The sequence below is a fragment of the Mchenga conophoros genome, linkage group LG9, assembly GCF_057382185.1.
Source record: "Mchenga conophoros isolate Kocher_MC1m ecotype Shallow Benthic linkage group LG9, M_conophoros_male_GT1.1, whole genome shotgun sequence".
Classification (NCBI taxonomy): domain Eukaryota; kingdom Metazoa; phylum Chordata; class Actinopteri; order Cichliformes; family Cichlidae; genus Mchenga; species Mchenga conophoros.
This window is the reverse complement of record NC_140534.1, coordinates 35380046-35403769: the sequence shown is the minus strand read 5'-3', so window position 1 is coordinate 35403769 and position 23724 is coordinate 35380046. Positions and strand designations below refer to the sequence as shown.

The following is a 23724-nucleotide window of genomic DNA, read 5'->3' as shown; positions in this document are numbered from 1 at the left end:
TGCCCGAACCACCTCAGCTGGCTCCTTTCGATGTGGAGCAGCAGCGGCTCTACTCTGAGCCCCTCCTGGATGGCCGAACTTCTCACCCTATCTCTAAGGGAGAGGCCAGCCACCCTTCGGAGGAAGCTTATTTACGCTGCTTCCTTCTCCCATCACTCGCGAACAAGACCCCGAGATACTTAAACTCCTCCACTTGGGGCAGGAACTCATCTCCGACCCGGAGTGGGCACTCCACCCTTTTCCGGCTGAGAACCATGGCCTCAGATTTGGAGGTGCTCATCCTCATTCCCGCTGCTTCACACTCGGCTGCGAACCGTTCCAGTGCGAGCTGGAGGCCCTCACCCGATGAAGCCAACAGAACCACATCATCCGCAAAAAGCAAAGAATCTCATGTGCCGTTATTATTATTATTATTATGTGTGGGGTCACTGTTCTCTCTGAAGTCGTTCCATCTCGCATTAAACTTCACTGAAGTCCAGCTTCAATATCCTCCAAGGAACTTTTGACGGGAATCAAAGAAAGAAACTGTAACCTGCTCAAAGTTCAGTCTTCTTTCTTTAAAGAGCAAAACTCAAGTAAAAAGAACATAAAGTGTTAGACTTTATTCAGTGCTCACATACATACACACACGTGATTGTGGGGTTTGTATAAAATATTTGTATACTAAATATAGATATTTGCAGGCACGGAGCCCTAGGCAAAGTTTGATCCACTCATCTGTGGAAGAGACAGGGAACATACAAACACTATGATCATTACAGTGTGATGATGATGACTGATGAAATATTCTGTTCAAAGTCAAATTTGTTTCATAGAGATTAAAAGGCGTAGCAAAAAACCTGCTGAATGGAGATCCAACTGAACAGCTTGGAAACTACACAGAATACAAGCAGCAACATCAAAGAGGGAGCAATAATAAAAGACAACACATGAACCAAAACACTAGGTTACAGAACTGGACAATCATTAGAATACCCATAATATAAAATGATCACATTATCGTTATTATAGACCCCAAATCACATTAACTACTTCTCACAATATATGAAAATAATACAAGAAATAACAACAGGAAACCAAAGGTTCACAAACAAAACCTGAAAAACTCTAGAACAGTGAGACAGAAATGAACCAAGACCTCAGTGAGACCACGAAAGTGCAGTGATAACAGTCACCTCCCCCCAACAGTACAGTGAGATTGGAGGGTTTGTGAATTTAACAGCTCTCTTCAGCCTGACTCTTTATCTCTGTTAGCGTCATTAAACACAGACTAAAAGCTGCTCTAATCACTCTCGTCTCTACTCCACCTCTTAGACACCTGGCCCAGTCCAGAGTGTTTCTATACACATGCTGCAGCTGATTCAGCCTCTCTGCACCATCAGGACACTGCCCATCCTCACTCTGCACATGCACCACCTTATTTATCATTTCCACCTGCAGAGAGAAGAGAAAGAGCAGAGGGGACAACAAGTGGCAGTTATGCACTTTAAGTTAATTTCATGGTTTTGACTTACAATTTAAAATAATTTATGTTTAATAAATCCATTGTTGTTTTTAAACACGCATTTAAAGGTTCTACATAATGTGTCCAGGATGGAACCAATGTTCAATCTGTTGTTTAGGTTTGACAATATTTTACATGCCACACTCGGTAGAGGGCAGCATCTTCCCTTTCTCAGTCTGTGGATAGACATTTGGGGATGTGTGCAGCAAGGTTTGGGTACAGAGGGTGTTTTTATTAACCTCTTCAAGTTAATGCGGCCAATGGAGCATGTAATTAGTATTTTATGTGCTGGTATGAAAATAAGATGTTTATTTGTGACAGACCTGTCGAGTTTATGTTATTTATGTGTAATACAGTCGTCATTTTGTAAAGGTCAAATGAACTGATTGTGGATGTTTTGTGTTGGTGAATAATATGTTTTAATGTTTACTCGCTATGACAACGCCTTAATGTGAAAATTGATTATTTTATGTTGCTTTGTACAGTTTTGTACAGTTCTCATGGCATCTAATAAATGCCAGTAGGAGTCAAGAACACCTTGTGTCTGTCATTCTACTTGGAGGGAGTTACATCCAGTATAAAGAGCAGCAGGGACTTTAGTCCCATTCAGGGCAACAAGGTGGCTCAGGTTTGCACTATGAATTAAGTTCAACATACCCAGGATATTTTTCCATTATCTCTCTTTACTTAACCTGACTTCTTTTGGAGTATTAGCTTAAAAATCTACCCCAGATTCCAGCCTTCATCATTCAAGTCCAGCCTATTTGAAGCTGGAAAAATTCTGGCTGAAATGTTAACTGTGTAAATCAACATTTAACTCAGTATCATGTCTTTATCATCAAGTCATGGCAGTGTAATTATTATTCTATTAGATTAATATCACAGTTTTCAGTCGCTGCCTCTGTGATATGTAACAGGACATAAGACTATGATTTTTACTAATGCTCATCAGATAAAGACAAAGACTTAAGATGGTCATCTGTTTCTGAAATATCATTGGACTAATAAACATGACCGAACGTACTGAAAGAAAGACACATGTACAAATGTGATTCGTGGATGTCGGAGCTTCTGGTCTGTAAATGTCACATGGATAATAAATTTAATGACAGTTCTCTGATTTCAGGGCTATGACAAAAATGAAACTGACCAGGTGTTTAGTTTTGAAATGAGAAAACAAAGTCTGAGATCAGATTTAATCCTCCCACAGTTTGATGAGTGAGGACCAACGTCTCTATAAATCTGTAATGTCAGTTGGATTTCAAATGTATTTCATGTAGACATGAACACAATAAAAACAGTCATTGTTCTCTTTGTGTTCTTGTCTCATAGGCTTCACTGAGAAAAGAGGTACTGAGAAAGCTGTAAATTTACAGGAAACACTGGAGTTTTTCTTTAATTCTTCACTGTGTTAATTATAGTACTGCTGAAAGTACCATGGACTCACTCCAACAATTTATTTACCTCAGAGTCTCCAGTCTACAGTGTGGGCTCTCCACCAGATCAGACAGCTGCTTCACATCTGAATCCTGAAGGTTGTTTCTTCTCATGTACAGTTGTCTCAGATAGGAGGATTTCAAAGCTGATACCAGATAATCACAGGCAATCTTTGACAAACCACAGTTTTCCAATCTGAAGAAGAAAAAGAATTAGTTCATTAGTAAGTTTCAGCTTGAAGTCATTCAGTGTTTCATTATCTGTTGAAAGACGAGGAAGGTTAAAAATCTAGAACTATATAATCTTCACACGATGCCATACTACTGAACTTTTATTTGTTTGACTCAGATTTTGTACAAAAGATTTTGCTTTTTATTTAAATGTCAGCTAGATTTTAAGGTAGAATGGAGTATCTATGGAGTATGGATCCTCAGTGTGGATCAGTATAATATCAGCCTGATGTCTGCAGTTTAGTGTCAGCACAACGTTCACATCATATTCATCTCAGCAACACTAAAACATGCTGACTGACCTCAGAGTTTCAAGTCCACATCCTGGACTCTCCAGAAAACCACACAGATGCTTCACTCCTGAATCCTGCACATCAGTGTTGTTACTCAGGTCCAGATGTTTCAGATGGGACAGGCTGGACTTTAAGGCTGAGACTAGAGAAGCACAGCTGACCTCTGACAACCAGCAGTACTCCAATCTAATTTTAATCAATCAATCTTTATTTATAAAGCACTTTTCATACAAAAAAGAATGTAGCACAAAGTGCTTTACATGGTTAAAAGCAGCCCACCCCACCCTCCAACTCAGTCGCCACACTCTCATTAACATAAACGATGTGAATACACGCATATCCCCCCCCCACACACACACACACTTAAAGAGGAAAATTGGGCTGGGTACGCATGAGCCAAGTGAGGAAACACTATAACAGGGAGCCGTCTGCACCGGAAGCCGGTCACAGACCGCAGCCACCAGGCTGGGCACACAGCAGGAGGGAGGCAAAGAAGCCCCCCAGCCAGGCTGAGAGGACCCCAGAGACCCAGCAGCCACGGTCGATCACAGCCCCGGTGCAGAGAGCGCCCTCCGAGGAAACACTGGAGATATGACACAATAGGATATATACAGGGTAAAACGATAAAATAAATAAGAACGGGATACAATATAAATATAAATAGAGTAAGAAGATTAAAAAATGAATAAGAATAAAATCAATAAATATTAGGTAAAGCCTAAATTAATAATAGAATAACAGGATAGAATAAATAAGCATAAAATAAATAAACGCTAAGTAAAAGCTAAATTAAAAAGGTGGTCTTGAGCCTGTTCTTAAAAACATGTACGTTCTCTGCGGCCCTGAGCTCCTCCGGCAGGCTGTTCCACAGATGAGGACCATACCACTGAAAAGCTGCCTCTCCGTGAGTATGTGTCCTGACTTTAGGGACAATTAAAAGGCCAGTGCCAGAGGACCTCAGGGTCCACGAGGGCTCATATGGTAAAAGCAGATCTGAGAGATAAGAAGGCCCAAGACCATTAAGACATTTAAAAACCAATAAAAGAACTTTAAAATCGATCCTGAAACACACGGGGAGCCAGTGCAGCGATTCTAAAACCGGTGTAATGTGGGCCAGAGGGCGGCTCTGGTCTTCGTCAGCACACGAGCTGCCGAGTTTTGTAAAAGTTGTAAAGTTGAAATATTATTTTTAGGAAGACCAGAGAGCAGGGCATTACAGTAATCAATGCGACTGGTAATAAAAGCATGCATCAGCATCTCCGTGTTGGCCCGAGAGAGAATAGGGCGGACTCTGGCTATATTTTTTAGATGATAAAATCCAATTTTGGTTACATGTTTAATATGTGGGATAAAACCAAGCTCAGAGTCAAAAATAACACCCAGGTTTTTCACTTGTAGCGAAGGACATAGTGAAAATGCCTCTAATTTAGACAAGAGTTTCTCTCTCTGAGCCTCAGGACCGACGATTAAAACTTCAGTTTTGTCCTGGTTAAGCTGTAAAAAGTTTTCTGACATCCAAGATCTTATATCTAAAATACAGTTAACACATGTCATTTTATGGATCTTAGAGGAGCATGTGTCCATACTCACCATAAAAGTTCTGTCAGAGAGACAGGAAGTGAACCAGTTGTGTACAGCACCAGAGAGGCCCACCATGTGTTTCAGTCTGTTTAAAAGAATAGCGTGGTCTACTGTATCAAAGGCTGCACTTAGATCCAGTAGCACCAGGACTGAGAGCTTTTGGGAGTCCCAGTTACATCTAAGATCATTTAAAACCTTTAGGAGAGCCGTCTCTGTGCTGTGGTTCACCCTAAATCCAGACTGGAGTATCTCCAGGATCTGTTTATCATTCAAAAAGTCATTAATCAGAGTAAAAACAAGTTTTTCTAAGACTTTACTTAAAAATGGTGAGTTGGATACAGGTCTGTAGTTATTAAAATCATTACAATCCAAATTGCTCTTCTTCAGAAGGGGCCTCACCACCGCCGTTTTATAGGCAACAGGGAAGACACCCAACTGAAGAGAGCAATTCATCATGTATAAAAGCTCAGCCTCAAAAAATCCATAAAGTGTTTTAAAGAGTGAAGAAGGGATTGGATCTAAAAGACATGTGGTGGGTCTCACTGTGGAGAAAACTTTCTGAAGGTTCTCAGCATTAACCAGGACAAAGCTGTCCAGTGTCTCCTCAGGTACAATCGAGCCCTCAGATGTGTTTAAAATCATATCGGGATAAGATAAAATATCAGATCTGATGGCGCTGACGTTTCCCCTGAAGTGGTCTGCAAACTGCTCACAGAGCGAGTCTGTGGGGCTTCTTTGGGGGCTTTTAAAATCAGGGTTAAATAAATGATCTATGGTGGAAAAGAGGACCTTGGGATTATTTTTGTTATTATTGATTATTTTGGCGAAGTATGAATTTCTTGAATTCCCTAATGTATTATTGTACATTTTAAGTTGCTCGCAAAATATTTGATGGTTGATAGTATTTTTATTTTTCCTCCATCTCCTTTTTGCTGCCCTGCATTTTCTTTTGAGTTTTTTGACTTCTTTGTTTCTCCAGGGTGATGCATGTTTTACATTAATCTTTTTGGTGGTGAGTGGAGCAACGGAGTCAAGGCTTTTCTTCAGTTTTCTGTTAAAATGATTAAAAATCTAATCACAGGGTGCAGGTAAAATCACAGGGTAGCATTCGTCTAAAACCCTGGTAAAATTTGCAGCCACTTCAGAGGTTAGATAGCGCCTCCTCACAGTTTGCACCGAGGTCTCCCGCTGAATAAAACCGGCGATGTTAAAAAACACACAGTAGTGGTCAGAGACAGCCAAGTCAATTTAAGAATAAAACATGTAAAAAAAGTTTCAAACATAAAGATTTGAAATATAGTAAAAACCAGTCAGTGAACTGACCTCAGAGTCCCCAGTCGACAGTTTGGACTCTCCAGTCCAGCAGACAAACACTTCACTCCAGAATCATGCAGCTTATTGTAACTCATGTCCAGCTCTGTCAGATGGGAGGATTTGGACTTCAGAGCTGAGGCCACATTGTCACAGTGAGCTTCTGAGAGTCCACAACCAGCCAGTCTGTGGTTAGAGAAAATATAAAATGTGTTTTTATAACAGCAGAAAATCTGCATTAGAAACACAAGACTGAATGTATATGAAGATAAAATAGAGTGACATCATAATCTGATGAACATCTGCTCCTCACATCTGTGTTTCAGCTTCTCTTACTGTGTTTGACATGTGAAGCTTTAGGGGCAAAGCTGAGCTTAACGTCAGGTTTGCATCCTGGTAAATAAATTGTTGGAGTGAGTCTTGGCCAAACCAGTACTTAGAAACAGTCTTACGATGTGAAGTATCTTCAAACTCAGTCACCTTGAGCTCCCATCTAACTTGGATTGAGTATGCACACAACACCCTCAGCTCTTCTGCTAACAGTTTATTTACATTTGAAGTTTCTTTAAATTACCATCTTGACTGTAATGTCCAGTCAAGATGGTGAAGTGGTCCCATCTGCGACACTGGCATTGTGCCTGGAAATAGATAAAGGCTGTGTTTCTCAGATTGGTAGATAAGAATTGGCGCATGGAGAACAAGCAGAGGACTGTCTACCTGTTTAAGAAACCTGCTAAACCTGTCAGCGGCTGTCAGTGTCTGATCCTTGGCTCTGATTGGCGGTTAAACATGACACAGTACCACTGTATTAAATTAAATGATGCACAATTGTACTGTGTATAGTGTCAAGTGAAAGTGAGCTAATGAAGATTTGAATTAAAGTTAGAAATAAGATGCAGAAAGAAACCTGCAGTTTCTGGCCATTCTTAGATTGCAGTAATTCTTTGCAAGAATTATCTGAATTACAAATACTAAATTTATGAGAATCCATTAAATTATGTTAAAGACCCATAAACACACACTGAAATTCAAACCTCATTGAAGCTCAGATATTCAGCTTTGAAACAAACTTAATTTGGACTTCTTCTTCTTCACATGTTTATCTCAGCACAACTAAAACATGGTGCTGACCTTAAAGTCTCCAGTATACAGTGTGGACTCTCCAAAAAAACACACAACTGCTTCAGTCCTGAATCCTGCAGGTCGTAGTTGCTGCTCAGGTCCAGCTCTCTCAGATGGGAGGGGTTGGACTTCAGAGCTGAGTTCAGGTAATCACAGCTGACCTCTGACAATCTGCAATTTGTCATTCTGAATGAAGAAAAAAAGATGTAGATATTTAAGTTTCATTTTTTGATGTCCTCATCAGTGAGGTTATTTTTTTTAATCAACAGACTTATTATCATGAATTATCATCAAGCCTTCTGTTAACATTAAGATTGAATCAAACTTTAGACACAAACAGGAAGAAGGTCAGACTCCAAACAAACCTGACCACATGACCTCATCTCTCTGAGGTGACCAATAATTGGAGTATGAACTTTACAGAGGTATTCGAATGAGTTTGTTTTTATCTTAAATTTAAGGAACACAGGATTTTTGACAGTTTGGGATTAATAAAGTTTAACCTGACTCAGTATTAATGAAAAGTTAAACAGATGGATAGAGGTTCAACCAGTAATCAAAACTGTACAGTTTTTGGAATCACTTGTACCAGGTACTGTACATAGCATACATTTTCACTGCTATGCTGATGATACCCAACTCTGTCCATGAAGCCAGATAACACACCCCTATTAGTTAAACTGCAGGAATGTCTTAAAGACATAAAGACCTGGATGGCTGCTAACTTTCTGCTTCTTAATTCAGATCAAACTGAGGTTATTGTACTCGGCCCTGAAAATCGTAGAAATATGGTATCTAACCAGATTCTTACTCTGGATGGCATTACCTAGGCCTCCAGTAACACTGTGAGGAACCTTGGAGTCATTTTTGACCAGGACATGTCCTTCAACGCACATATTAAACAAATATGTACGACTGCGTTCTTCCATTTGTGCAACATCTCTAAAATTAGAAATATCCTGTCTCAGAGTGACACTGAAAAACTAGTTCATGCATTTATTACTTCCAGGCTGGACGACTGTAATTCATTATTATCAGGAAGTCCTAAAAACTCCCTGAAAAGCCTTCAGCTAATCCAAAATGCTGCATCAAGAGTACTGACAGGGACTAGAACGAGAGAGCAGATTTCTCCTATATTGGCTTCCCTTTATTGGCTCCCTGTTAAATCCAGAACTGAATTGACAATGATGCTTGTCTTTTTGAAAACACGCATGAGACATACTTTCATTGTATACTGATCATTGTTTTATATCTGCAGTTTAGTGTCACTACAACTTCCAAATCATATGCATCTTAGCACCCAACTAAAATTTGGTGTCTGACCTCAGAGTTTCCAGTTGACAGTGTGGACTCTCCAGAAAAGCACACAGAAGCTTCACTCCTGAATCTTGCAGGCTGATATTGTCACTCAGGTCCAGATGCTTCAGATGGGAGGGGTTCGACATCAGAGCTGACAGCAGAGTAGCACAGCTGATCTCTGACAACCAGCAGTCCTTCAGTCTGAGTGAAGAGAAAAAAAACACACACACACTAGTAAATCATCGATTAGCTATTAAGATTTGTTCTCATCAATGTGATTTTCTCAAACACCATGCAGGTCAGACACTAACCACACCTCAAGCAACTGCAATATATGACTTCATCTTTGTAAGTGCAGAACACTAAAATCATAAATATTACAGTTATCTGAATGTGTTTCACTTTGTCTCAAATGTAACAACCAAAGCAGTTTGAGTAAATTTGAAAGAATAAATCATGTAAATTAAAATCTAATTAGCGATGCTATTCTTTCAAGTATCTGTAACATTATCTGTAACATATGGGGTGATCGTGGCTCAAGAGTTGGGAGTTCGCCTTGTAATCGGAAGGTTGCCGGTTCAAGCCCCGGCTTGGACAGTCTCGGCCGTTGTGTCCTTGGGCAAGACACTTCACCCGTGGCCTACTGGTGGTGGTCAGAGGGCCCGGTGGAGCCAGTGTCCGGCAGCCTCGCCTCTGTCAGTGCGCCCCAGGGTGGCTGTGGCTACAATGTAGCTGCCATCACCAGTGTGTGAATGGGTGGATGACTGGATATGTAAAGCGCTTTGGGGTCCTTAGGGACTAGTAAAGCGCTATATAAATACAGGCCATTTACCATTATCATCACATATTTTTCCACACAATAGCATTTACTAAAGCTATCTATACTACAGGCTCAATCCTAATCCGTACCTTAGTCTGAGGTTCAAGATGTGTGTGAGGATGATTTAGAAACCTGATTTTAAAGACTCTCAGTAATTAAATGAATCCTGCTACAGTCTGACAATAAGTCAAAAGAAAAAAACAGTTGCTTGGTCTTTTGGATTCTGCAGGTCGTAGTTACTTTTGGTAAGGAAAAATTTCAAAGCAGACACATCCTGAACATCCTGAACATATATGAACAGAAATAAGTTTCAAACTTTCCACCAAATATCTGAACTATAGAAAAATAACAGCTGCAGTCAGTGTACTCACCTCAGAGTCTCCAGTCGACAGTTTGGACTCTCCAGACCAGCACACAGAACCTTCACTCCTGGACACGGCAGGTCATTGTAACTCATGTCCAGCTCTATCAGATGGAAGGGGTTTGACTTGAGAGCTGAGGCCACAACTTCACAGTGAGTCTCTGAGAGACCACAAGAATTCAGTCTTCAGTTTGAGAAAATATTAAATATGTTAGTATAAAAGCAGAAACTCTCCATTATAAACACAGACTGAATGTATATGAAGGTAAAAGAGGGTAACATCATAATATGCAAACATCTCATCTGTGATGGTGTGTGAACAATTTGACGACTGAGCTCTAAAATTCTGATAAAATACAAAATAGCACTTTATTACAAATGTCCGACTAAAGAAAAAGTAACACATGGGATATAAACTTAGCACAAAAGAAAAGGAAATTTGTGTTGGTAGAATATTCCTTTGCTATAACTGCTTCTTGGCAATAGATCTTATACCATGAAAATCCTGACTATCTTTCCCTAAATGTGGCCCATTTCTTAGGAAATGAAGAACAATCCATTTGTGGGTAGAGCAGCAGATTTGAGTATGTCGGTTACAACCATGAAAAAATCTTGCCAAATCTTCTATGCCAGTGCCAAACAGCTTATTCTGTTATTGACTCTTCTTTTGAGCTTCTAGTAGCCCAGGTGCTGCTAATCAGGTTCTTGATTGGTGCCTGTGAGCATGAACCCTGCTACGGTGGTCAGTTGATGTCTGCTCCAAGTATACCATATTTAAATGATTTGGTTAAGGAGAAACTATGCTGACTGCTGCACCAATCGGGTAACAGCTTTCGGTGGAAGCAGTGTGATAGTGTGGGGCAGAATCTTACTCACTGGAAAAATAAGGCTTTGCATTATTGGAGGAAATCTCAATGCAGAGAGATACTGAGATACTGTAACCAGTGGCAATCCCATATCTCCACAGTCTGGGCCTGGACTTATCCTCCAGATGACAACACTTGCACGCACAGAGTGGGGTTTATCAGCGACTACGTTTGGGAGTGGAGAGGAAGACCTGTCCGCAGTCCTAACCTTAACCTCATTGCACACATGTGGAATCAGCTTGGTTGTGCTGTCCATGCCAGTAACCAATACAACCACATTGGCTGACTTGTAACAAATGCTATGCCACACTAGTGTGTGACCAAATTGGTGACCAGGATAAGGTGGAGCCAGGCTGTTGTGCCTGTGTTTGGTTCTTCTGCATGCTAATGAGCTTTAAATTTCCCCGAAATGGGCCAATTGTTTCTTCAAACATTCAATCCAGGAAATGACAGCGGAAAAAGTAAATACCAGAGCAAGCTGTTTGGCATTGGCAGAGAAAATCTAACAAGTGTTTCATGGATGCAAACCACATAGTCAGCTGTGCTGCTGTAACACCAAAAGTGTTAATTTAATTGAAACGAGGAGTGAGTGCATATTTGGAACAGGTGGATGGATCAGGAGATTTATACCTTTTAAATTTAACTTTATCATCTATGCCTCAAAAATTAGCCACCTGGAAACAATGGGTTATAGCTTGTTTACTATTTCAAATGATTGGCCTGCCAATGATAACAGTCATAACCTGGCATTGGTGAAATGTTGGGGACTTGGAGCTGATCAGCCTACAGATAGAGTACTGGGGGGATTTACTGGGACCTGTAGCTACTGGAAGATCAAGACTGAATGCAGTCAGACCTGGCCATGGGCTACAGGCCAACAATGGACAGGTGTTATTGTTCCAACTTTTTTATCAACTTTTAGCCAGTGCTATTGATCGTTATGGCCCTCATTTGTTCTCTTTGTGGATGATGATCAAAGATTCTAAAGGAGAGGGCATGTAAAAGATCCACATCTCGGGCTTGGAATATGTTTGTTTTCAGCACTGCAACTCTAGCAGTAATTATTATTTATTTGGTTTGGTAGAGGCTGGAGATGCAAACTTCTAATTATTTTTCTGAGTAGAATTGAGTACTAAAACCTGGTACTAAAGAGGCCCTGAAATTAAATTATTAAAGACTGAAGTATCAATAAATTTTGACTTTGCAGAACATTTACGGAGAAATTCAGTTTTCAATGCTCACTTCATAGTTCATCTGTAGTTGTCTAAGGATCTTGGATAGAAAAGCATCTGGACTTCCCCTCTGAGAGGTGAAACATGAAACCTGAGACTAACTAAACTACTAATTAGCACTGATCAATAATGCTAATGATCAGATCTGGACTCACCGAGCTTTTCTGCAGTTCCTCACAACCGGAATAAGTCTGCGTCGTCCCTCCAATGATGTGTTGTACTTCTTTAGGTCCAACTCATCCAGAACCTCCTCTGACATCTGCAATATGTGGGCCATAGCTGAGCAGTGGATCTCAGAGAGTCTCTCTGATCTGATCTCTGACTTCAGGAACTCTTGGATCTCCTGATGTACTGAGAGGTCGTTCATCTCCATCAGACAGTGGAAGATGTTGATGCTTCTGTCAGGAGAGATTTTATCACTGTTCATCTTCTTCAGGTTGTTGATGACTCTCTGGATGGTTTCTGGACTGTTCTCCGTCTGACCCAGCAAACCTTCTAAGAGTCTCTGGTTGGACTCCAGAGAGAGGCCATGAAGGAAGCGGACAAACAGGTCCAGGTGGCCATTTTTACTCTGGAGGGACTTTTCCATGGCTTGTTTAAGGAAAGCATCCAGAGCTGACCCACTGTACTTTTGTCCCAGGAAGTCCTCCAACACCTCTGTCTTCCTGTTGGTGAAACAGTGGAACATGTAGACTGCAGCCAGAAACTCCTGGATGCTCAGATGAACAAAGCAGTAGACTGGTTTCTGGAAGATTACAAACTCTCTTTTGAAGATCTCTGTACAAACTCCTGAGTACACCGAGGCCTCTGTGACATCCAGACCACACTGCTCCAGGTCTTCTTGGTAGAACATGATGTTTCCTTTCTCCAGATGTTCAAACGCCAGCCTCCCCAGCTTCAGAAGAACTTCCCTGTCAGCCTCCGTCAGCTCCTGTGGACTCGTCTCATGTCCCTCATGGTACTTGTTCTTCTTCCTCTTATTCTGAACCAGCAGGAAGTGTGAGTACATGTCAGTCAGGGTCTTGGGCAGCTCTCCTCTCTGCTCTGTAGTCAACATGTGCTCCAGAACTGTAGCAGTGATCCAGCAAAAGACTGGGATACTACACATGATGTGGAGGCTCCTGGATGTCTTCAAGTGAGAGAGGATTTTTTTAGGCAGGTCTTCATTACTGAATCTCTTCCTGAAGTACTCCTCCTTCTGGGCGTCAGTGAAGCCTCGTACTTCTGTTAGCCTGTCAACACATGTAGGAGGGATCTGATTGGCTGCTGCAGGTCGGGAAGTTATCCAGACGAGAGCCGAGGGAAGCAGATTCCCCTGGATGAGGTTTGTCAGCAGCTGGCTGACTGATGACTTCTGTGTGACATCAGACAGCAGCTTCCTGTTGGTGAAATCCAATGAAAGTCTGCTTTCATCCAGGCCGTCAAAGATGAACAAAAGCTGAGAGACAGCCAGCTTCTCTGCTGTGACCTTCTGTAATGTTGGATGGAAAACATGGAGCAGCTCCAGAAGACTGTACTGCTCATCTCTGATCAGGTTCAGCTCCCTGAATGAAAGCAGAACCACCACACTGACATGTTGGTTCTCCAAGCCCTCTGCCCAGTCCAGAGTGAACTTCTGCACTGAGAAGGTTTTTCCAACACCAGCCACGCCGTTGGTCAGAACCACTCTGATGGGTCTCTGTTGGTCAGGTAAGGCTTTAAAGATGTCCTGGCACCTGATTGGAGCGTCATCAAAAGTCTTTTTTGAAGTTGTCTCCAGCTGCCTCACCTCATGTTGGGTATGAACCTCTTCACTCTGTCCCTCTGTGATGTAGAGCTCAGTGTAGATGGTGTTGAGAAGGGTTTTACTTCCTGTTTCATCACTTCCTTCAGTCACACGTTCACATCTCCTCCTCAGATTGATCTTATGTTCATCTAAAACCTCCTGCAGACCAACATCTGCTGAAAGAAAGAAAAACAGAAAGAAAACTCTTCAATGTCTGAACAACAAGAAGTAGTCCAGTTTTCAGAAATGAGTCCATCAGCAGACAGATGTTCAGTCTTACTTTGTACACAGCTGCTCTGACTGGCTGTCTGCAGTCCAGCTCTGGTTCTGGATCTTTTTCCACACTGGGGACAGGACCAGTCTCCCGATGAAGCAGACTGGTCCCAGTATGAGGAGATGCACTGTCTGCAGAACCAGTGTCCACAGCTGGTAGAGACTGGATCCTTCAGGATGTCCTGACACAAAGCACAGCAGGACGGCTGCTCCTCCTCACAAACACCACTCCTATTACTTCTCCTCTCTCTGTGAACAAATGTTTTCATCATTTGGTGTAAGTGAAAAAGATCTAGATCTGACAAAACATGTAAAATCCTGGACAGTCACTGTGAAGGGTTAGTGTGCGGCTACTTTCCTGTTTTAATTCAAGACTTGAATTAAATTTATGCTTCCTTTAGACCTTTTAAAGACATGCTCTACTTTAAGCTACTGGCATCCAAAAGTATCAAATTCATATTTTAATGAGCCCCCTTGTCTCTTTTTTTAACATAAAGGATTAAAACAACAGATTTAGTTCAGAATTCATAACATTTCGATATGACTCGAAACATCTCTCCCTCACAAACTAAATCACCTCGAAACCCATCCATCCATCCATCCATCCAGTTTCTTCTTCTTCCGCTTACCCGGGGCTGGGTCGCAGGGGCAGCAGCCTAAGCCGAGAAGCCTCTCATCCCCTTCCCACATAGCAAAATTGGCATGGCCCGGATCTGGCCCACACAATGTGCTTACATATGGCCCACATACGTAAGAATGACTGCTCTTTGGTGGCCCTGATCTGGGCCACCAAAGGGCCGTCATTCTTTGCGCTATGTGGGCCATGTCTAAGTTGTGCGCAGCCACGGGCCAGTTGCACACACACTGCTGGCCCTGTGCTGGCCCAGAACAGTTTCAGCTCTGGCCCCAGATGTCAGCCTAATGTGTACCTTAATCAAGCCATGTAATGACAACATGTGCCGGAACATAATAGTGCAAAAGTAACATGAAACTCTGTTCAGATAGTGAATGGACTGATTCTTATATAGCGCTTCTCTACTCTCCCGGATTACTCAAAGTGCTCTATACAAAATGCCACATTCACCCAATCAGACACTTTTTCTAAATTGAGTGCTTTCTAACTACATTCATACACATTCATACTCTTGACATGCAGACTGGAGGAACCAGGGATGGAAACGCTAACCTTCCGATCAGTAGGTGACCTGCTCTACCTCCTGAGCTACAGCCACTGAGTGATAAACCTGAGTAAACCGTCACTAGGTTTTGGATAAAGTGTACACTCAGAAACCTGTCAAACCTCTATTTGAAACATTAGCTACCATAGCAGTATAGTATTGCAACATGGCATTTTGGGTCTTCTAACTAAAATAGGAAAATAGGAACATAAATAGTGCCATCATTGTCAGACCTGGCCCACATCTGGTTGACATACACCATACCATGATATCAGTCAGTCAGAAGTGCCAGCTTGATGACGAATCCGGGCCAGACCTGTTTTCTATGAGCCTGGGCCACATAATCCAAACCACAATCGGGCCAGATGTGGAATGCCATCACATAAACAGTGCCATCTTGCCAGGCCTGGCCCATATCTGGATGACATACCACTTACCATGCCAGAAGTCAGCCAGCAGTGCCAGCTTGATACCAGATCCAGGCCAGACCTGTCTGCTATGTGGGTTTGATAGATGAGTCTATCAAATCTGATCCATAATCCTCTATTCCCCAGACTCTGCTTCCTCCACTGAAATATTCCTTCTACTGCCCGACAATGTTCTCAGTCGAAACTAGCAGTTCTCCACCCGCACTATACACAGTGCGAGTAGAGCACTGCCTTTCCCTCCTGAGTCACCTGAGAGATTGTCAGAATCTCTTCGAGACAGTCCAAAGGTTATTTCCATGGCCTCTTCAAACTTCTCCTACACCCAACTTTTTGCTTCAGCCACTGCCCGAGCTGCATTCCGCTTGGCCTGTCAGCACCTTTCAGCTGCTTCTGATATCCCATAGGCTAACCAAGCCCGATAGGACTCCTTCTGGTGGCTCCTTTCACCTCTGGTGTCCACCATTTGGTTCGGGGGTTTTTACCATGACAGGTACCAACCACCCTGGTGCCATGTGCACTTATGGACACCCTTATGTTCGAACATGGTGTCCGTTATGGACAAACTATGGTCCACAGAAGTCCAATAACAAAACTCTGCTCAGGTTCAGATCTGGCAGGCCATTCCTCCTAATTACGCCCCTCCAGGTCTCACTATCATTGCCCAGATGAGCGTTGAAGTCTCCCCGTATGAGTCCCCAGATTTAGCACCCTCAAGCACCCTGCCTAGGTACTCCAAGAAGGTTGGGTACTCTGAACTGTCATTTAGCGCATAAGCACAGGTGACAGTCAGCACCCATTCCCTAACCCAAAGTTGCAGAGAACAAACCCTCTCGTCCACCGGGAGAAACCGCAACATGCAGGCAGCAAGCTGAGGGGATACTAGGACACGCATCCCAGCCCGCTGCCTCTCATCAAGGGCACAACTTCAGACTGAGACCAGACCCTCACCAGGAGTTTGGCTCCAGAGCCCAAGCCATGCATTGAGGTGAGCCCCACTATACCTAGTCAATATATCTCAACCTCATGCACTAACTCATGCTCCTTCCCCATCAGAGAGGTGACATTCCATGACCCAAGTCACTAGTTTTGGTAGCCAGGGATTGACACATTGCACTGGATCCCAGTGTACTTCCGACCCAGCCACTCCCTCAGGGAAAAACTGGTTCATCCCAAAGGCAAAACTCCCAAACACAAACTTAAGGATGTAGTATATGCTGTCCAGTGCAGTGTGGAATGCTTATATCTTTATAAATGCATGGCACGACGCAGAAGAGCAGGACAGGTGACCTAAATAAGTAACGTGATAGGGTGAGGCACAGTCTCACAGTGAGACACACTATTGATCATGTGAGTCTTTCATATGATGTTTGTGATAATAACATTATTTTCTTCTTTTCTTCTTCTTTTTTCTTTTTAAAAAAACAACAACCACAAATTAAGAATCAGGCAGGATAATCTCCCAAGTTAATTCTTCTCTCTCTCAACTAGAAATCATTTGCAGCAAATATCTGAAACACAGAAATACATTCCATATTTCCAGCTTATCATACTCTCTCCAGAATCCACCTTAAGAAAGTTACACTACATTTTAAAGCAGAAACAGGATCTACTTAATTTACACTGTTGTATATATAATATGGCATCTCTGGGATAAAGAGATTAAAAATAAGTCAGTGGCAGTTCTCTTACTTTGTGTCCAAGGCTCTGGATTCATTACTGAAGGCCAGTGGATCTGCTTTGGACTGCTTACTGTTACATTGTGAAGAGTCGGCGCCGTCCTTCTCATTTTCCACACAATTATTCATTTTCTACACTTTAGTATGAGAGGTGACTGTGAGCTCAGGGCCTTTGTTTGACCCCAAACTCTGAGCTGAGGGGAAACATCGAGTTTTCAGTTCCAGAAAAGCTGATCAGAGGTGGTTCAGGCCAGTGGTCACCCTGAAATAATGAAAAAAAAGCAGTGATCAGTGCAATAGCGTGAAAAAAGCATCTGTCAGTTTAACTTTTGTGTGTGTCCACTACATAAATGAAACATAAATGAATGGGCAGGGTCTCAGGAGGACGCGAATGTGAGGGTTTTTCTTAAATCACAGGAAGGGAGAAAAGAACCATTTAGATGTTAGAGAGACTGATTCTTTTAATATGAGACACATTCAAACACTAAATTCTGAGACATTTGTCCTACATTTCAAAATGTTGCTCCAAATAATTGAATGACTATATTTCAATATGTGAACAAATAATGACAGAACACAGTGTCATTCAAAGCTATTGCACTCATCTTCATTCAAATATTCACGACATCTCCAGCATAGGAACACCCATGGTCAATGGTAACTTTATTGTCCCCAGTGGGAAATTGATTTGCGGTATGTCCGCTATCGTGTAATGCTCAGAGGACGGTCTGAACATAATACAACAGAGGTTGTCTTCCACAGCACCTGCCTGTTATAAAAGTCCACAAGCTGGACCTTAGACCTCCCTGAAATCTGACCAGCCACTTTAACCAGGTTACTAAGTCTAGTCTTATTGATCAAAGACAAATTACCATACCAAGTAGTAGAGGAGGGAGACAACAACCCTGTGGTGAACCAGTAGAGAAATTTAAAAAGTCTCAAATCAAACTAACGCGATTAAAATCAAGTTTAAATTGATTAAGAAATTTATCGGCTAAGAGGTGTGGCTGGATAGTATTAAAAGCTGAAGAACAATCAATAAATAAGAGCCGAGCATGAGCTTTGGCCCCATCCAGATGGTGATATAAGAAATTTAATAAAGTAGTCACTGCATCATCAACACCTCTACGAGGCCTGTGTGCAAATTGTAGTTGATTGATAAGCTTTTCTACCTGCTGCAGAATCTCCTTCCTTATAAGTCTTTCAAAGGACTTCATCACTAAAGATGGCAACAGGCCTAAAATAATTTAATGATGTAGGTTTTGTGTTTTTGCAGCTGGAGAAATAATTGAGTTTTTCTGGACCCTTCTGTTGCTGACATGATAAAAGAAAGATGTACGAAAAGATGCCGCATAATTGCTCAGCACACATTTTGTAGCACATATTATCAGGCGCTGGACTTTTATTAGTCATAATTGTTTCAAAAAGATTTCCCACCCATCTTTCATCAAAGGACAAAGCTTTAATAAAAGCTTTTTTTCTTTCATAAATCAGCCTTATAAGAGCTCTCGAAGACCATGTTTGTTATTAGGGTTAGATCTCTTTTCACACCATTTCTGATTAATATATAAACACACTCCTCCTCCGTGAGATTTCTGGGTAACTCCGGGGTCCCGATCCAAACGTATGGGAAACCCGAAGCCATTTAATTCCAGAGAATTAGGGTCAGAATCCCTGAGCAAAGTCTCTGTGAATACCATTAGACATGTATCCCTGTGGACACGTAAATGCATGACATTCAAATGCAGTTCATCCAGTTTACTCCTCAGAGACTGCACATTAGCCAGGATTATTGATGGCAAAAGGAAAACGACTGTATCGTATTCGCTTTCTCAATCGCTGTGTAGACCTCCCTTCTTACACCACTTCCTTATTTTGACTTTATTAAAATCTAAAGTGCTCCTGTGATTACTGGATAATCCAGGGCTGTTAAACACTGAAGGGTGAAAAGAATCCAGAGACGGGCGATTCCACTGAAGATCCAGAAGAAACTCCCGTGAGTATGTAATTGTTTGTGAATGACAAAGACTTCGAACAACTGTCAGGATTGCCAATAAAAAAAACACATTCCACAGAGCACAAGCCGATGCTTAAGGATTTCCTCGGGCTCAAAATCAGACAACAACGTAACTAAAAAAGCAATAAAGTTAAAAAAAAACTGACAACTGGCAGACACAGACAACCTGCTGGAGCAGTGCCCCCTTTCAATCTATGACCAATCACGAAATGACAAATAATTCAAAGCTTCATAAAAATTAGTTTGATTATTTTTTATTTATCAAATAACAGTGATTTCTATAATAACGTATGGCAAACTCTTCTAAACCAAATGGATCAACTGAGCTCCTCCACACACATTATCTGAGGAACAGGTCATAGAGACCCATGAAGAGCAATTACAATATAAAACTATAACTATAACACCAGTGCTGCAAATAAGCTGAGAGCAACGAGACAGGAAGTAAAAGTAATGCTGCCAAAGATCATTCATCTTGTGAATTCACGATCATCACAGCAGTACTTTGCACAGTGAAGGATCAAAAAATGATTTGATCCTCTGCTGAATTTGTATGTTTGCTCACTAAGAAACGAACAGGTCAGATGTTTATGGAAGTTTTATTTTAATGGGCGAGAGACGAAAATACACAAAAGATTTAAACTGATTTGCATTTCTCTGATTGAAATAAATATTTCGTCCACCAACAAAACATGACCTACTACTTCCCAGAATTTTGGCTTCTGCAGATTGACACTGTACATAAAGCAGACCTGTCCACAGATTCAATTTCTTTCCTCTCCACCACCAAGGACAAGACCAAAAAGCCATCAAAGGAGGTCAGGGACAAGGCTGTAGACCTGCACAAGGCTGGGATGGGCTACAAAACCATCAGTAAGACCCTCGGTGAGAAGGGGACAACTGTTGGTGCCATTATTCTGAAATGGAAAAAATATAGTGACCATCAATGGACCTCGGTCTGGAGCTCCGTGCAAGTCGTTGTGTCGTGGAGGAACCACACTACGTTGTAACAGATGGGAGGGAGTTTTTCTGGATTTTTGGTCGATATCCTGTCTCTCTCCGTTGAAATGAAACTTCCACACAAATTAGAAACTGTTCATTTCTTTGTAAGTACAAAATCAGCTGCAGATCTAATAATTATTTCTCCCACTATACAGGTCTGCTTGTGCTGCTGTTAAACTAACAGCTGAACATTAGAAATAAGTGAAACTTGAAACACATGTTGGTGTGTTCAGGTCTGACACAACATCCAGCATGTCAGTGGCAGAAAAAGGTAACAGACAACAACAAAGAAAAACAGATACACCAAATATACATTTCCTTACTTTTCTGTGCCAAGCTTACCTGGAGCTGTCACCACGCCACATTCATGCAGGGGGACTTCTGCTTTGCTTTAGGTGCCGTACTGTCCCGAGCATTTTTCAGGCATAATATCAGAACCATCCATCCATCCATTCGCTTCTGCTTATCCTTTTCAGGGTCGCGGGGGGCGCTGGAGCCTATCCCAGCTGTCATAGGGCGAGAGGCGGGGTACACCCTGGACAGGTCGCCAGTCTGTCGCAGGGCCAACACACAGGGACAGACAACCATTCACACTCACATTCACATCTAGTGACAATTTGGATTATCCAATTAACCTATCCCCACAAGCTGCATGTCTTTGGACGGTGGGAGGAAGCCGGAGTACCCGGAGGGAACCCACGCAAACACGGGGAGAACATGCAAACTCCACACAGAAAGACCTGATGGTGGAATTGAACTCAGGACCTTCTTGCTGTGCGGCAGCAGTGCTAACCACCGTGCTGCTAATATCAGAATCAGAATACCTTATTAATCCCTGAATTCATGTGTCAGTCATCCATAATAAACACACTGCATGTCTGTGCACGTTTTTCTATCTAAAGTCAGGTTTGACCGGTTTGCTCTGATACATATTAGCTGTCTCACACAGACATGTAGAGAATCACCTTATTCCTGTCATGCTTCACTAACAGGTGAATATTTGTTTATTTTCAGAGTTAATAAAGAAATGTGCATCTTGTTCCTCTCTGTCAGGATTATGGAAAGGTTTTAAGACTAATTCGAATAGTTTACATGTCTGTAAAATGCAGTTATTGGTCTTCACTGCAGTGTGGGTGAGGATTGCTTTAGCCATTTGAAATTAGTCTTTGGTTTCTTTCTGTATAATGATGATGTTGCAAACGTATTTATTTTTTCTTCCCCTTATCATGTGGATTAAAATAGATCAAAAAAAATAACAGTTTTCCTAAAATGTATATGCAAAATTCTTTTTATGGCAAATGTTTTTCAATGTTTCGAAAAGACTGAGACACACGCTGATGCCTGCAGACTGATCCTGGAGGACATCCGTCAAAGACACAGACTTCTGGATACTCCCCTGGGCTGAAGGATGCTTTGAGGGACTATAGCTGGTGATGGAGCCAGAAGGCAGATTTTTCTTCGGCCGAGTCCCATTTTAATACTTTGCTATGGAGCATTTTAGTAATTTGCACCTCATCTTGTTGCAGTGTTGCATTAGAGATCCAGTAGCATAGTTTTTATCGCTGTGATATATTAAAGTTCAAAGAAGTGTGCGTCACATGCTTTCAGTGTTGAGTCGAAATTCATGTTTGTAACTGTCCAACAATAAGAAAACGACTTGGTTAGAGATGTCAAAAGTGCCTCGAACCAAAGACCTCTTTTCCTTCCATCTCCAGCTACACTCGAAAGTAATTTGTGCACCTGTGTGGTTGTTAGAAAGGCTTGTTTTCTACCAGCACCGCCACGTTCTTATTAAATGTCCTCAACTACATCTGTGATCGTTTTCACGTGCGCTCACAGAGAATGGAACAAAAGGCACCAACATCCAAAGACGAGCAGAAGCAATGACAGGATCTGCTGTCTGTGAAGCCTTTTTAAATCTAAAGTCACATCAGTTTATCCCACCATGGGAAATAACCCCAGAAGGCCCTTTAAACAACCCGAGGTGCACCTAAAAGCACCGTGAATCGTAAATAACCATATAGGTGCGCAAAAATATTTCCAGGGTAGCCGGCGTGAACTTGGTGATTCGAAAGCGGTAAGTGGGGCTAACCGGAGGCGCTTTCACATGCCACAAACGAAAACACAAGTCAGATTATCAAACCGGAAATAGCCGGCGTGTTTATGCTTTTATAGGAGCCGGTGTACGTGGAGAAGACACGGCCATGTGCTAAGCGGTCCTTACGTGGAAACAAGGTGAACATCGTTCTGTGTAGCGCGACCAGTTTACACCCGAGAGACGAGCCTCCTGGGCGGTTGCTATGGTGATGGAGTCAGATAAACAGACTCCAGCTGTAAACCAGTGTCACCGACCGCACGATCTGATATCGTCGTGTTGGTGTTGTTCCAGGATCAACACTGCAAGTGACCAATCAGAATGTTGTGACGTAATGCCTTTGCGACTTCGGGAAAAACCGCCGTAAAACAAAAAACTGTACTTAAGCTGCAAGAAACCGCCTCTGTCCGCCGATCAACGGACCCTGACCCTTTAATAAACGCTGAGCAGAACTGATGTTGTCCTTGCAACACTGGAATTTCATAAATGCACGAATGTCTCGGCGCGCCAAAGAATAACGTCACAACAACGTGATTGATCACGTGCAATGTTGATCCTGCAACAACATTTACTATGTTTATGTTTTACTACGACGATATGAGATCACCAGTTTAGATATCGATACAGGAGCCGTGTCCCACAAATCCTGCTCACCCCCCCCAGGAAGTGATTAAAACACGCAGTGTTTAAAAAACAGAATCTTTTCAACAAGTCAAACACAGTTTCGGGCTCACTCCGATCTGTTTCACCCACCCTTCACCGAGTCACGCAGGTTTAAAAGACGGAATAAAACACTGTGATAAGAAGCGCAGGAGAAAGCTGAAGTAACACTCACCCTGCTCCAGGCTCGACGTTTCTGCTTCCTGCGCCCTCACACTGCCCCATCAGCGGCTGCTTTCTCCTCCCCCTCCGTTTACAGGAAATCAGCTGGATTTCGGCAGGCGTGTGTGAGAGAGATACGGGAACTTTAAAAACTTCTGCACAAGAAACATTTCTCCCCCAAGTCTGAAGATATTTTTTAAAGAAATGTAAATCCTGCAAACAAACTTCAACACGGGATTCAAAGCTCCTGTCACGCAGGTTTTTACTGGTTTTACTTCAACCTAAAGCATCAGTGGTGAACCAGCGTGAAAAATGCATCACAAACACAGAGTCGCGATGATAATGATAGTACAGACGAACATCAGCAGGCTGTATGTTTAAAGTTACTTTAAAGGTGTGTATGACATTAAAT

General features: G+C 42.1%; 1 protein-coding gene across 6 annotated transcripts; it reads right to left on the bottom strand.

Annotated features, from left to right (window-relative positions):
* Positions 1-602: 602 nt before the first annotated feature.
* LOC146567795 (NACHT, LRR and PYD domains-containing protein 12-like) lies at positions 603-23396 on the bottom strand. 6 transcript variants are annotated; one of them, XM_085285681.1, is made up of 11 exons: positions 23326-23396; positions 17390-17638; positions 14102-14343; positions 12212-13997; positions 9969-10142; positions 8802-8978; positions 7488-7664; positions 6369-6542; positions 3474-3650; positions 2969-3136; positions 603-1434 (listed from the first exon to the last, which is right to left on the bottom strand). In XM_085285681.1, exons 2-11 carry the CDS (start codon positions 17503-17505, stop codon positions 1425-1427), a joined length of 3201 nt encoding a protein of 1066 aa, XP_085141807.1. In that variant the 5' UTR covers positions 17506-17638; positions 23326-23396; the 3' UTR covers positions 603-1424. The 6 variants fall into 6 exon arrangements, 5 of the variants coding, with proteins under 5 accessions (XP_085141807.1, XP_085141806.1, XP_085141808.1 ...); XM_085285680.1 differs by lacking the exon at positions 23326-23396 and adding an exon at positions 20738-23308; XM_085285682.1 differs by lacking the exon at positions 23326-23396 and adding an exon at positions 20738-23308 and having other exon boundaries at positions 12212-13994.
* Between the last annotated feature and the right edge of the window lie 328 nt (positions 23397-23724).